Source organism: Giraffa tippelskirchi, chromosome 3 (genome assembly GCF_054371585.1).
Source record: "Giraffa tippelskirchi isolate mGirTip1 chromosome 3, T2T-mGirTip1v1.2.pri, whole genome shotgun sequence".
Classification (NCBI taxonomy): Eukaryota; Metazoa; Chordata; class Mammalia; order Artiodactyla; family Giraffidae; genus Giraffa; species Giraffa tippelskirchi.
Window position 1 is genome coordinate 155,814,401 of NC_137277.1, and position 13,196 is coordinate 155,827,596.

General features: G+C 40.2%; 1 protein-coding gene across 3 annotated transcripts in view; it reads left to right on the top strand.

The window, feature by feature from the left end:
• The window catches only part of UNC80 (unc-80 subunit of NALCN channel complex), a 207,337-nt gene that overhangs the window by 119,838 nt on the left and 74,303 nt on the right, over nt 1–13,196 (top strand). For all 3 annotated transcript variants that reach the window (XM_081582692.1, XM_081582691.1, XM_081582693.1), the window contains 3 exons: nt 2,580–2,780; nt 10,448–10,555; nt 12,183–12,321. In XM_081582692.1, the coding sequence (XP_081438818.1) occupies nt 2,580–2,780; nt 10,448–10,555; nt 12,183–12,321 (448 nt within the window). The remainder of the gene's footprint in view (nt 1–2,579; nt 2,781–10,447; nt 10,556–12,182; nt 12,322–13,196) is intronic.

The following is a 13,196-nucleotide window of genomic DNA, read 5'->3' on the forward strand; positions in this document are numbered from 1 at the left end:
AGATAAGGGCTGCCTGGCACGTCACACTCAGAGTGTACAGGGCTATGCCTTTGGAACTGGCTGATTCCCAGAACCACCTGATTTTGAGAATCTCTGAGATAACTATTTTTAAAGTCAACTTTGTAGTTAAGTCAAACCTACATATTAAAAAGCATACAAAACCTATGTGCACGGCTCAATAAATTCTCATAAAGTAGACACATCTGTGTAACTGCCACCAAGTCAAGAAGAACATTAGCAGTACCTTAGAAGCCCTACCCAGGCCCTCTGCCAAATACTACCCTCCCTTACTGGTCACTACTATCCTAACATGGAAGATTAATGTTGTTTGTTTTTGAAATGCATGTCATATGCTAGATACTCTGTTGTGTCTGGTTTCTTTCATTCACATAAGTGTAAATCCTCTAGCTCTGTTCTTCTTCAGGGTAACCTGGTCCATTCTTGACTATATTCATTTCTATTAAAATTGCCTTGTTAGTTTCCATAAAAAAGCTTCTACAGCAGCCTTATATTGAATATAAAGATAGTTAAAATTGAGGAATTGAAATTCTTTATTAAGTTTCTAATGTATAAAATGGTCTACCCTCCATTAACTTATGTTCCATTATTTATCTAAGATCTCTTCAATTTTATGTTCATGTTTTTTTTAATTGTTTGTTTATTTTTTGACTGCGCTGGGTTGGGTCTTCATTGCTTTGCTCGGACTTTCTCTAGTTGCAGCTAGTGGGGACTACTCTTTACTATGGTGCTAAGACTTCTCATTGTGGTGGCTTCTCTTGTTGCAGAGCACAGGGTCTAGGTGCACGGGCCTCGGTAGTTTTGGTACCAGGCTCTAGAGTGCAGGCTCTGTAGTTGTGGTACATGGACTTAGTTGCTCCCTGGCATGTGGAATCTTCCCGGACAAGGGATTAAGCCTGTGTCCCCTTCATTGGCAGGCGGGTTCTGATCCGCTTGCACTACCAGAGAAGCCCCACATCGCTTCAGTTTTATTCAATAATGCATTTTAGTTTTCTGTACCGTATTAGCCCTCTACAAGTGTTTGTGCTTAAGACCAGAGATATTTTTTCAAAATTACTGGTGAATCTTCTAGACCTAAAAATTTCTTTGTAGAAAAGTTTTTAATTATATATTTAATTCATATCATATGATTAAAATCATTCAGATTTCTATTTCTTCTGGGATCTGTTTAAGCAATTGATTTTTTTCCTAAAAATTTGTTGATTTTATCCAAATATTCACATTTATTAGCAAATAGATATTCATATAGTCTCTTAAGATCATCTTAAATACTGTGGGATCTACAGTGATGTGCCTCTACTCTTTCTGATATTGATCAGTTATATCTTTCTTTTCTCTTTTTTTAATCAGTCTTGCTAGAAGTTTGTCAGTTTTATTAGTCAAAGAGCCAGGTTTTGGCCAGGTTCAAGAATAACAAGGGAAACCTTACAGTTCTTATTTGTGCCCTGCCTCATATCAGTATAAACAGAAATATTGGGCATCTTCAACGAATCTTGAGAGAGATCTGGATATTCTGTTCACACAAAACCTGTATTTTTTAAACTTTGAAGAGTGTGACATATTGTTAGATGAGTTTGACAGGAGTGCGTTGTTACTGTTGTTTACCTTTGTCTCATGGTAAGCGGACCTCTTCTTCCAAGGAAATGCATGGCATCCTTGCCTAGTAGGTCTGATTGGTCTTATTCATGTAAACTTACTTTATGTTCTCCATCCAATGTGGCACCACACAGGTTAGGTGTTGGGGTTGGAATTAGTTTCATGAAGGATAGAATCATTCAAAAGATTACTCTATGAAGATTTGACTAAACTTGCAGCTCTAGGAATGTTACTGCCTTTTTAGGAAAGCAACTTAAGAAGTTTTAAACCCTAGGGCCTTCATTCCTTTTCTTAAAATAACCCTACCCTTTAAATCAACTGAGTTCTTTTCTGGAATCCTATTTGGGAAGTCTAGGAGATATGAGAATTTGAGCCAGATCAAGCCACAAGTGAAGAGCTAGAATAACCCAAAGCTGAAAACAAATTGTTTGTAGAGAGAGGAAACGAAGTTCTACAGTGGATTCAAGCCCAGTTGAAGGTTAGAGGACAGGGTGGAAGATACAGAAATGTTTTCAAGTTCCATGTAGGTGGGCTGGAGTTAAAGACATCCCGCAGATGTCAAAGGCCAGCCAAATCCTTTGGAATGGAACTTCTCGTCACTTTCTGCTCTTCCACTGGCTCCTTCTACGACATCAGAGCTGAAAAAAGTAATATATTTTAAGTTTGGAACCTTCATTTGAAAATATCTGGGAATCATACACTCCCAAGTTTTTGAAGATCACTTAACCTTTTATTGTTTCAAAAAGAGCTTTCTATCAGGTGTAAATCCAGGGAGCAAAAGAAGTCAAGCATATGAAGGCTTGTAAGTCTTTGTTCTCTTGTGGGAATTATTGTTCTCTCATGGAATTATTGTGATTTTAAGACCCATTAAGGAAAGTTGACGTTCTGACTTTTCACATTCTACCCTATCGTTGCTCACAATTGGTCTATACCCTGGTTGAGCCTCAGTGATGTCTGTGTTCCAGGTCATGATCCTGCTGTGCAACCAGCAGAGCTTCATCTGCACCCACATCGACTACTGTCACCCTCACTGCTACCTGCACCACAGCCGCTCCTGTGCCCGGCTGGTCAGGGCCATTAAGCTGCTCTACGGAGACAGTGTGGACTCCCTCCGTGAGAGCAACAGCATCAGCAACGTGGCTCTCCGTGGCAAGAAGCAGAAAGAGGTGAGTGAATGATCACATGATATATACCAATGTTAGGGAAAACAATGTCCTAACAATCTTTTCTCTGTAAATGCAAATGTCAGCCCACTGCAGTGGTATAAACCAGGCTATAGGTCTGTGTGGTTTCGAGCAAAGATAGACAATGGGTAGCTTCCCTGGGGGCTCAGCTGGTAAAGAATCTGCCTGCAATGCAGAACACCCGGTTCAGTCCCTGGATTGGGACAATCTCCTGGAGAAGAGAATGGCAACCCACTGCAGTATTCCTGCCTGGAGAATTCCTTGGACAGAGGAGCCTGGTGGGCTACAGTTCATGGCATCGCAGAGTTGCACGCAACTGAGCAACTAAAACTTTCACTTTAGAAGAGGGGTGCAAAAAAGACAAGTGCTTTGTCTTCATGTCCCTGAGCAAATATAGACTCTTTTTGTGGGTTTTGTCTCATTTCTACAAATAAATATAAACTCAAAGGGGCATTTTTGATGAGTTGCTGTGGTAGGCAGAATAATGTCCCCCTAAAGATGTCTGAATTCTAATCCTTGGAACCTGTGAATATGTTACCTCACCTGGCAAAAGGGATCTTGCCTGGGTGAATAAATCAAGAATCATATAATAGGAGATTATCCTGGATTATCCAATGGGCTGAACATAGTCAGAGATAGAGTTGTGACGATAGAAGCAGAAGTCAGAGCGATGCAAGGTAGTGAGCCTAGGCAGCCTCTAGGAGCTGGAGAGGACAAGGAAATGAATGATTCCCCCAGAAGGAACACAGCCCTGCCAATCCATTCTCAACTTCTGACCTAGAAAACTGTTAAAATCATAAATCTGTGCCAGTTTTTCCCAAGAAGATTGTGGTCATTTTTTATAGCAGTAACAGGAAACTGATACAGTTTTATCTTAAGAAATAAGCAATAAATGGCCCAACTTTTCACTGACAAATAATAGAGTCAAATCAGACTAAAGGAAACATCTTCGAGAAATGATTACATTTTCTCAGTATTCAGCTGTACTTTCCTGACAATTGGACAGCTGAGCTAGCTGAAGATGAAGACAGTAACCAGGGTTGCCGTGCTCCTGCCAGGGAAGCCCTGAGTTACCCACCTGCCCCCGAGAAGGCATGATGGCCACCGAGTGCTGCCGGCTGCGTCTGCAGCTGCTTCTCGCAAGTGGTTTTGCCAGAAGATTTTTATATAATACCTATTCATCTCAGTGAGCGTTCATGGGGCACCTGCTGTTGGCACAATATGAGGCCAGATATTCTTGGAGAAACAAAAAATAAGGAAGTAGGAGCAGAGGATCTTTCTACTAAAGAGTTTGTGAGCCAAATTTGGTAAGGTGGAAGGATGGCAATAAAATGCAAATCAAACTAGAGAATATAAGCAATAACAAAAATGCACAGTTGAGTTGTATAGCAATTTGTAATTCTTTAGCACTCGAAAAAGGGAGTTATTTAATTCAGTTCAGTTCAGTTCAGTCACTCAGTCATGTCCGACTCTTTACGACCCTGTGAACCACAGCACACCAGGCCTCCCTATCCACCACCAACTCCCAGAGTTTACCCAAACTCATGTCCATTGAATCGATGATGCCATCCAACCATCTCATCCTCTGTCGTCCCCTTCCCCTCCTGCCTTCAATCTTTCCCAGCATCAGGGTCTTTTCAAATGAGTCAGTTCTTCATATCAGGTGGCCAAAGTATTGGCGTTGCAGCTTCAACATCAGTCCTTCCATTGAACACCCAAGACTGATCTTTAGGATGAACTGGTTGGATCTCCTTGCAGTCCAAGGGACTCTCAAGAGTCTTCTCCAACACCACAGTTCAAAAGCATCAGTTCTTCTGCGCTCAGCTTTCTTTATAGTCCAACTCTTTTTAAATTATGAAAGTACAAGGAAGTGACTGACTAATACAAGAGCTCCTAAAGAAAAAAATGTATATCTTATACATCTCATAAATTTGCTGATTTCCCTTTTGGGATATGACCTTTTAGTGTTTTTTCTGAAACCTATGTATGACAAAGTATGCATCATTGACAATGTACTTTTCAATTCTTACAAATCTTGTTCAGTAGATACTCTTCACCCCATTTTACAGATGAAAACGCTGAAGTTAAAAAAGATGGGATTGTCCACAGTCCCATTGTACACAATATCTAGAACATATTCAGCTAGCCTTTAGTTTAGGAACATGGATTATCAAAGTCAGGGCTTTTTCAACTAAACTCTCTTACATCTCATGGTATTCAGAAAACACCGATTCTAAGGGAAGATCAGGTGGGAAAATTACATAAACTGCTAAATGATGACATAAAAAGAAAAATATATATGTGCATATATTCTTGTGCATGTATGCATATATATAGACATGTCATTTATGTTTGAAATGTATGTGTGTACATACCTATCTATATACATATATATATTTGTACATATATGTATCTCAAACATAAATGATACTGCATCCAAAGAAAACTTATTTAGATAAGTTATCTTTCCTATAAAAACTCCCTTACCTATAGAAGAAAACCTATAAAATATGTTGAAAATTATAAAAATACACCAGACTAAATTAATGTTCATTGTTCACCATGTACACGCTGAGATTTCTTACTTCCATACCTTTGCTCCAGTCATATCTTCACTGTAATCTATACGTGGCTGAACCCAAACATCCTTCAAGATCCAACTCAAGTACCACCTCCTCCTTGAAACCTTTCCTGATCTCCCTAGTGTTCACCACAGGACATACTGCAGGTGGATGATTAATTTCATTTTTTTGTTCCCTTCTTCCTCTAAACTATAATGGTGTTTTATTCTGCTTTTCATATTATTCATTCATTAATTCATCCATCAATCCATGTGTCTATTCAACAAATTTTAAAGACTTTCTGGACCATACTGAGTCCATACTGTGTGTTGGATATAAGAACAGCCACAGAGATATGGCACTGTCCTCATATGATGCACACAGTCTAGCTGAGAGACAGAAATTTATCAGCTAAGCATCCCTGCTAAGTCATTTCAGTCGTGTCCAACTCTGTGCGACCCCATAGCTGGCAGCCCACCAGGCTCCCCCGTCCCCAGGATTCTCCAGGCAAGAACACTGGAGTGGGTTGCCATTTCCTTCTCCAATGCATGAAAGTGAAAAGTGAAAGTGAAGTCGCTCAGTCGTGTCCGACCCTTAGCAACCCCATGGACTGCAGGCTACCAGGCTCCTCCGTCCATGGGATTCTCCAGGCAAGAGTACTGGAGTGGGGTGCCTAAGTTGGTATAAAATTGCAGCAGCAATAAGCACAATGAAGGAGAAAACTGTGCTGAGAGATCTTATGCATGAGGCTTTGAACTTATCGGGGGAGATAAGGTAGTATCTCCAATAAAGTGACAGATGAGTTTTGGCTGAAGGATGCCTAGATGTTAACTGAATACAGAATTCTCCAACCAGAGAGAAGAGGGAGTACCAAGGCTGAGGATGAGGTTCAACCTGGTCTGCTCTCGGCTTGCTTGTGCAGCCTCATCCTGTCCCGCGGTCGTCTGTGCTCTTGTGCTCTGAGGCTGTGGGAAGGATTTTAGTCTTTATCCTATGATAAAGCTTTTAAGATCCCTCTGCCTACAAAGTGGGGCTACTTACATCCCTATTTCTCATCTGCCACTTGATTATAAGACTTCTCGAGAACTGAGGCAGTCTTACACATTTTGTATCCTTGTAATACCTAACAGAGAACCTCACTATAGCAGAGGGACAATAATATTGAATGAGCGAGTGGGCTTTAGGGTTCTAGCGTGTTTCATGAGTTCCCTTCACTTCTGGCCCATGCAGGACAAAGCAGCCTTAAGCAGCAGAAAATGTTACCAACCTTACAGATTGCTTACATTTCTGAAGTGTGAGTGTAAGTGATAGTCGCTTAGTCATGTCCGACTCTCTGCAACCCCACAGACTGTAGCCTGCCAGGCTCCTCTGTCCATGGAATTCTCCAGGCAAGAATACTAGAATGGGTAGCCGTTCCCTTCTCCAGGGGATCTTCCCAACCCAGCGGTTGAACCCACGTTGCAGGCAGATTCTTTAACGTCTGAGCCATGAGGGAAACCCCACATTTCTGAAAGGGAAAGGGAAAGAAAACAAGGGTAAATGTTCCCTAACCTTAACACATTTAAATTAGTCATGCCAGAGGAAAGCTGAAAAGATGTATTAAGTCTTCAGTGATAAACATATTTCCAAAATGCCAGCCTCCTGTTCAAGCTTTTTCTTTTCATTTTCTCATGATGTTTCCATTTGCCTGTTGTGAATTGGTCACATAAATGAACAATGTGCACATTTCCAGAGCCCAAATGAAAACAGAATAGGCCATAAATCAAGAGTAAAAGCAGTGGTTCTGATTAAAATAAAGACTTATGAGAGCAATTGGTATTTCATTCCTGTTTCCTTTTTAATCGGTTTTTATGGCAGAATATATTTGGGGCAGCTAGTACATTTTGTAACCCATCTAACTCTGATCAATATGCTAATCTTCATTTCAGTGCTCAGAGCCTCACTGTACGTTCCGTTAGCCTGGTTAGTGCACTTCTAACCTTGTTATATATCGCTTTCACCAAAAGGTGAATTCACCAAAGAATTCTTTGATTTTTCCTATATATCTGTACCTTGTCTAATGCTATGTTCTAAATAGAGTAAATGTTCAATTAGCACTTGCTAATGGAAATGGGAGTGAAAAAAACATTTTTTTCCCTTTCAGTTTAAAAGAAGAGGTAAATAAAAGGTTGGAGAAGGAAATGGTAACCCATTCCAGTATTTGCCTGGAGAATCCTATGGACAGAGCAGCCTGTTGGGCTATGGTCCATAGGGTCACACAGAGCTGGACACAACTGAAGTGACTTATCATGCATCATGCAAATAAAAGGTTGTTGTTTGTTTGTTGTTATTTACTCCCTAAGTCATGTCCGACTCTTTCTGACTCCATGGACTGTAGCCTGCCAGGCTCCTCTGTCCATGGGATTTTCCAGGCAAGAATACTGGAGTGGGTTACCATTTCCTATTCCAAAGGATCTTCCTGACCCAGGAATTGAACCTGCATCTCCTGTATTTCAGGCAGATTCTTTAACAATGAGCCACCTGGGAAGCCCCTACTAATAACCAATAGATGCCTTCAAAACTAGTCTCCTACAACAAGTTACCAAATCAAAAAGCAACTGGTGATAACTTTGTTAGTCTGAGTCAGAGTCACACCAGTACAGGACTTCAGGAACCTCACATAATATACTGAAATGCCCCTCACATGTGTACCCATCTTTAATATCTATCTTTTAGGCCCAAACAGATCACTCAAGGAGAGTTATTAGCCCATCACCCTAGTGTAAAAGCCTTTCCAATTCCCTTCCCTTTCCACTATAACAAACGTCCTAATTATCTTGAAGCTGGCAGAACACACCATGCTTAAGCATGCATGCTGGGATACTACATATTTGATACTGGAGAAGCTTGACTTATACCTTCTGTCTCCAGCAGACAGAATTAAACAGAAGTCTACATTTCCCAGACTGTGAGAGACATAAACGTTTGTCTATTTTCTTCTGAGTATTTTTCTTTATCTGCCTGGTTAAAAGTCCTATAAATTAATCAAAAGTTATTCAGAAGTAACCCTGAAAGGACAAAATGTCCAGCCAAAGGAGAAATCGATAAAATATTCTAAAAATTCAAAAATCATATTTTAAAATAACTGTAATGACCTGGGGAAATCATCATCATACTATCATAATGAAATGTTTAAAACTGTGTGCCACTCATTCTGGATGGGAGGGGAATTTGGGAGAGAATGGATACATGTGTATGTATGGCTGAGTCCCTTCACTGTTTACTTGAAACTATCACAACATTGTTAATCGACTATACCCCAATACAAAATAAAAAGTTAAAAACCAAAACTGTGTGCCACATACAGCGTCATCACTGCTTTGCTGTGTACAGGGATAAAAGTCTGAAAGAAATCAAATAATGACCATCCCTGAGTTGGGTATTATGGAGATTTTGCTTTCTTTATTCATAGTTTTTCTGTATTTTCCAGGTATTCTGCAATTTGCATGTATTTTTTATAAATAGAATAAAAGCAGAAAGTTGCTACTTTTTGAATATCCTGACTTTTTAAAAAGTAAATCAGATATATTGTTACATTATATGGAAAATGACTGCCATATATGATTTTAGAATAGCTTTAAAATTATATAAAATGGGCACAATATTTATATTATATATTGCTTTTACTTTCACAAGGGGAAAAAAAGCAATGCAGAATTTCTCTCCCCAAATGATATGTGTTCCCAAGTATATGCCTCCACTTTTTAAAAATCTTTAGAAAACACAGCGAGAGCTCTGGTTCATTTGTTTCCAAGTAGATTCATTTAAATGTTCATTCCATACCAGTCACATAATAGATGCATTGTCTTGGGTCTTTTTGTCAGTTTTGAAAGACTTTCTTGGAACATGCATGTAGTTTCAGCTTTGCTTTTTCTTTCAAAATATTTCCATCTGTGACACTGTGAAGTCTGTTCAAAAATTCTTAAGGAGTTCATTTTTTTCCCCTTGGCATTGAGGGAGAGACTGTTTCATTGACATGGCACTGGAAAAACAAATGAGCCTTATATTGTGCAAAGGGATGGATTCCCTTTTTGCACAGCCTGGAGTGCAAAAATAGGAGACATCAGGACTCAGAGTAAATAAACAAGGGCCTGCCAACATCAGAGTGACCATCCTCCCAGCTGCTCTGTCCACTCCATTCCTTGTCATGTAGGGAGTCAGGGGAAGATATTGTCTCTGTGTGAGTGCTAATGAGTCAGGGCTATTTTACCCTGGTTGAGGGGATGGTTTGAAAGAAGAGCTGCTGTCTCGTATAGACAAATATGGTTTAAAAAAAAAAAACACAACACTTTACCTGGATGATAGATGATTATGAACTCATATTTCCTTGATGGGTCTTTTACCTTTCATTCCTAACACTTCCCTGTGAAATATTTTCTCTTCCAATTGATTGACTTGTAGCATCCAACCCTTTACAGGGACTATTAGAGAGAGTGGATTTTAACTGACAATCTTTTAAAAGATTTGTGCTTTTAACAGCTTGGTGGAAATATAATTAGCCCTGAAATGGAAGTCGGGAGAGCCTGTCCTTTCCTTATTCTGCTAATAACCAGCTTTGCAGTTTGGTCAAGCTACTCTATGGGCTTCCCAGGTGGCACTAATGGTAAAGAACCCACCTGCCAGTGCAGATTAGACGTAAGACACACCGGTTTGATCCTGGGTCGGGAAGATCCTGGAGAAGAGAATGGCAATCCACTCTAGTATTCTTGCCTGGAGAATCCCATGAACAGAGGAGCCTGGCAGGCTCCAGTTCATAGGGTCGCACAGAGGTGGACACTACGGAAGCGATTTAGCACAGCAAGCTACTCCACCTCTCTGGATCCTGGTCTTCTCAGTGGTAAAAGAGGAGTTCGTTGCTAAACATCTCTAAGTTCCCTTTTCATAACAAACTTAATTGCTTTTATCGCTTTCAGAAAGTGCAGACTCATGAAAAGGCCTTACATCATCTGTTGCATTAGAAGTGGTTATCTGGAGAATTGGGGGAAAAACAGCATTGCTGGTTTTTGAAGTGCACAACACTCTTTGTCATCTATCTCATATTCTTTCCAGTGCTCAGATAAATCATGCCTGAGGACACCTTCTCTGAAGAAGAGAGTTTCAGATGCCAACCTGGAGGGGAAGAAGGATTCTGGAATGCTGAAATACATTAGACTACAGGTATTAATACATGGTTTGAAAACATTCATGAAGCAGGAATAGGGAGGGAACTTCAGATATCCTTATTACTAATGTTTGGAAAAGACCCCGATGCTGGGAAAGATTGAGGGGAGGAGGAGAAGGGAGCAACAGAAGATGAGATGGTTGGATGACATCATTGACTCCATGGACATGAGTTTGAGGAAACTCCAGGAGATAGTGAAGGACAGGGAAGCCTGGCGTGCTGCAGTCCACTCTGCAAAGAGTTGGACACGACTAAGCAACTGAACAACAACAACAAAAGTTTGGGATATACAATGCCAATTGGCACAGTGTTGGCATAACTGCTGCTGCTGCTAAGTCGCTTCAGTCGTGTCCGACTCTGTGCAACCCCATGGACAGCAGCTCACCAGGCTCCGCCATCCCTAGGAGTCTCCAGGCAAGAATACTGGAGTGGGTTGTCATTTCCTTCTCCAGTGCACGAAAGGGAAAAGTGAAAGTGAAGTTGCTCAGTCGTGTCCGACTTGTGGCGACCCCATGGACTGTAGCCTACCAGACTCCTCCATCCATGGGATTTTCTAGGCAAGAGTACTGGAGTGGGGTGCCATTGCCTTCTAATTTGGTGAGAAAGAGTGCTACCAAGTGTGCAAGAAAAAAATCCCTTCTTGCTGGACAGCCAACTTCCATAAAGACAAGGAAGCTTGGCTAGAACCATGCCTCTTTCCACCCCAGTGGAGCCAGCTTCCCACTAGTGTGTGGTAGTGATGCTCACAGGTCTTGGAATGAGACAATCTGGGTTCAGATCCTGAACCTGCTGCTCTGGCTCTGGAACCTTGAGCAAGTTAAGTTAATTTCTCTTAGTTTTAGTTGCTTGATCTCTAAAATGGGGATTTTAACACTGGACCCATCTCAAAGGATCATTGTATGAATCAAAAGAGATAATACACTTAACTACTTATCCAGGGCTTCACAAAGTTATATTGTTATTACAATCTAAACTCTAAATAATAATACATTTTCCAGGGGAAGAGAGAAAAAAATTTCATGTTTTTCTAGAAAGTGTTTTAAATGATGGCTAAAGACAGGCTTGCCCCAAACTGACATTTTTTACCTCAATTATTTAAAATAATGGATTAAATAGTATTTTGTGGGCTAACCTGGACTAATAACCACACTGTATAATATTTTGAAGGAAAAATACCATCCAAGTTCACTGGCTTAGAAAACTAACTTTCTGAATGGAACTCCTTTATAAATTAGAGGCTGCTCACAGTTTTCAGTGGAAATCATTCCTAATAGGAAGGAAAATAAGATGCTGTGAAGGTTACCAGGACTTTTAACACAAAGATTTACTGACTGAAATCCTTTTTTCTCAGAGAACTGTGCTTATTCTACAGTTTATTCCCTAGGTGGTTACAAATTATTTTTGTGGTGAAAGTGTTATAAAATAATATAATTTGGGACACTTATACATCAACTAATAGGGTATAAAACTTACTTACTATACATCATGCCAGATATGTTCCCACTTTAAAAAGTATTTTAAGGTCATTTAAGGAAAGCAGAGAGAGAAGTGACCCTTAACTTTCAAGAGGACAACAACCAGTGTCTTTGATGGTTTTAAGACATCATTTCCATCTTTTTGCAGGTGATGAGCCTGTCGCCTGCTCCCTTATCTCTACTGATCAAGGCCGCACCAGTTTTAACAGAGGAAATGTATGGAGACATCCAGCCAGCTGCCTGGGAGCTCCTGCTCAGCATGGATGAGCATATGGCGGGGGCAGCAGGTAAGGATAAGCCACCCACGACCCTGGTCCTGCTGCCATTCATCCCAGTGTCTCAACAAGAGCGAGGCACATTCATTCCATCTTCACACTGAGGTCACATTGATAGCAGTGGCTGGACCACTAGACAGAGCTGTGCACTAAAGAGAAACAGGCCTAGGCTCTCTGTATACACTTTTCATGTCCCTGTGTAGTCTGCACAAAGGCAGCATGTCTCTCACAGGATGTTAAAAATTACAATGATTTCCCCCAGAACCTACATCTTCACTGTATTTCACAAAAGGTTCTTTTGTGTGTGTTGTGATTTCCCAGATTGACCATGAACTATCGTCATTAATTTTATTAAATCTTAGGTAAGTCATGTTCTGTGTTCAAATTACAATATTGAAACAAATGTCTAAAATTTAAGTGATGTGTCCAAAGCCATGTAGCTAGTAAATGGTAGAGGCAAAAATCTGGATTCTTCACCATTTTTCACTTTTTGTGCACATTCCTTTAGTTTTGTATGGTTACTTTAATTGAAAAATACATAGTAAAAACTCAAATAATGTAAAAGTGTATGAAATTTAAAACTGTCACCCTCTATTCCATGACTCCCAGTCCTCTTTTTCAGAGGTGGCAATTTTTAAATTTCGCAGGAAACCTTCTATACACTATGCATATATAGTACTTTTGATGTCACAAAGCACTTTTTCATATTTTATTTTATTCTAACAAGACATTTGGAGGCAGCTACATCATCATTAACATCATCATCATCATCATCATCATCATCATCATCAACATTATTGATGTTTTACCAATAGAGAAACACAGACTAAGAAGTTAAGGGACGTGGCCAAGATCAGTTTCAGAGCTGTGACTCAGCCCCAGTTATC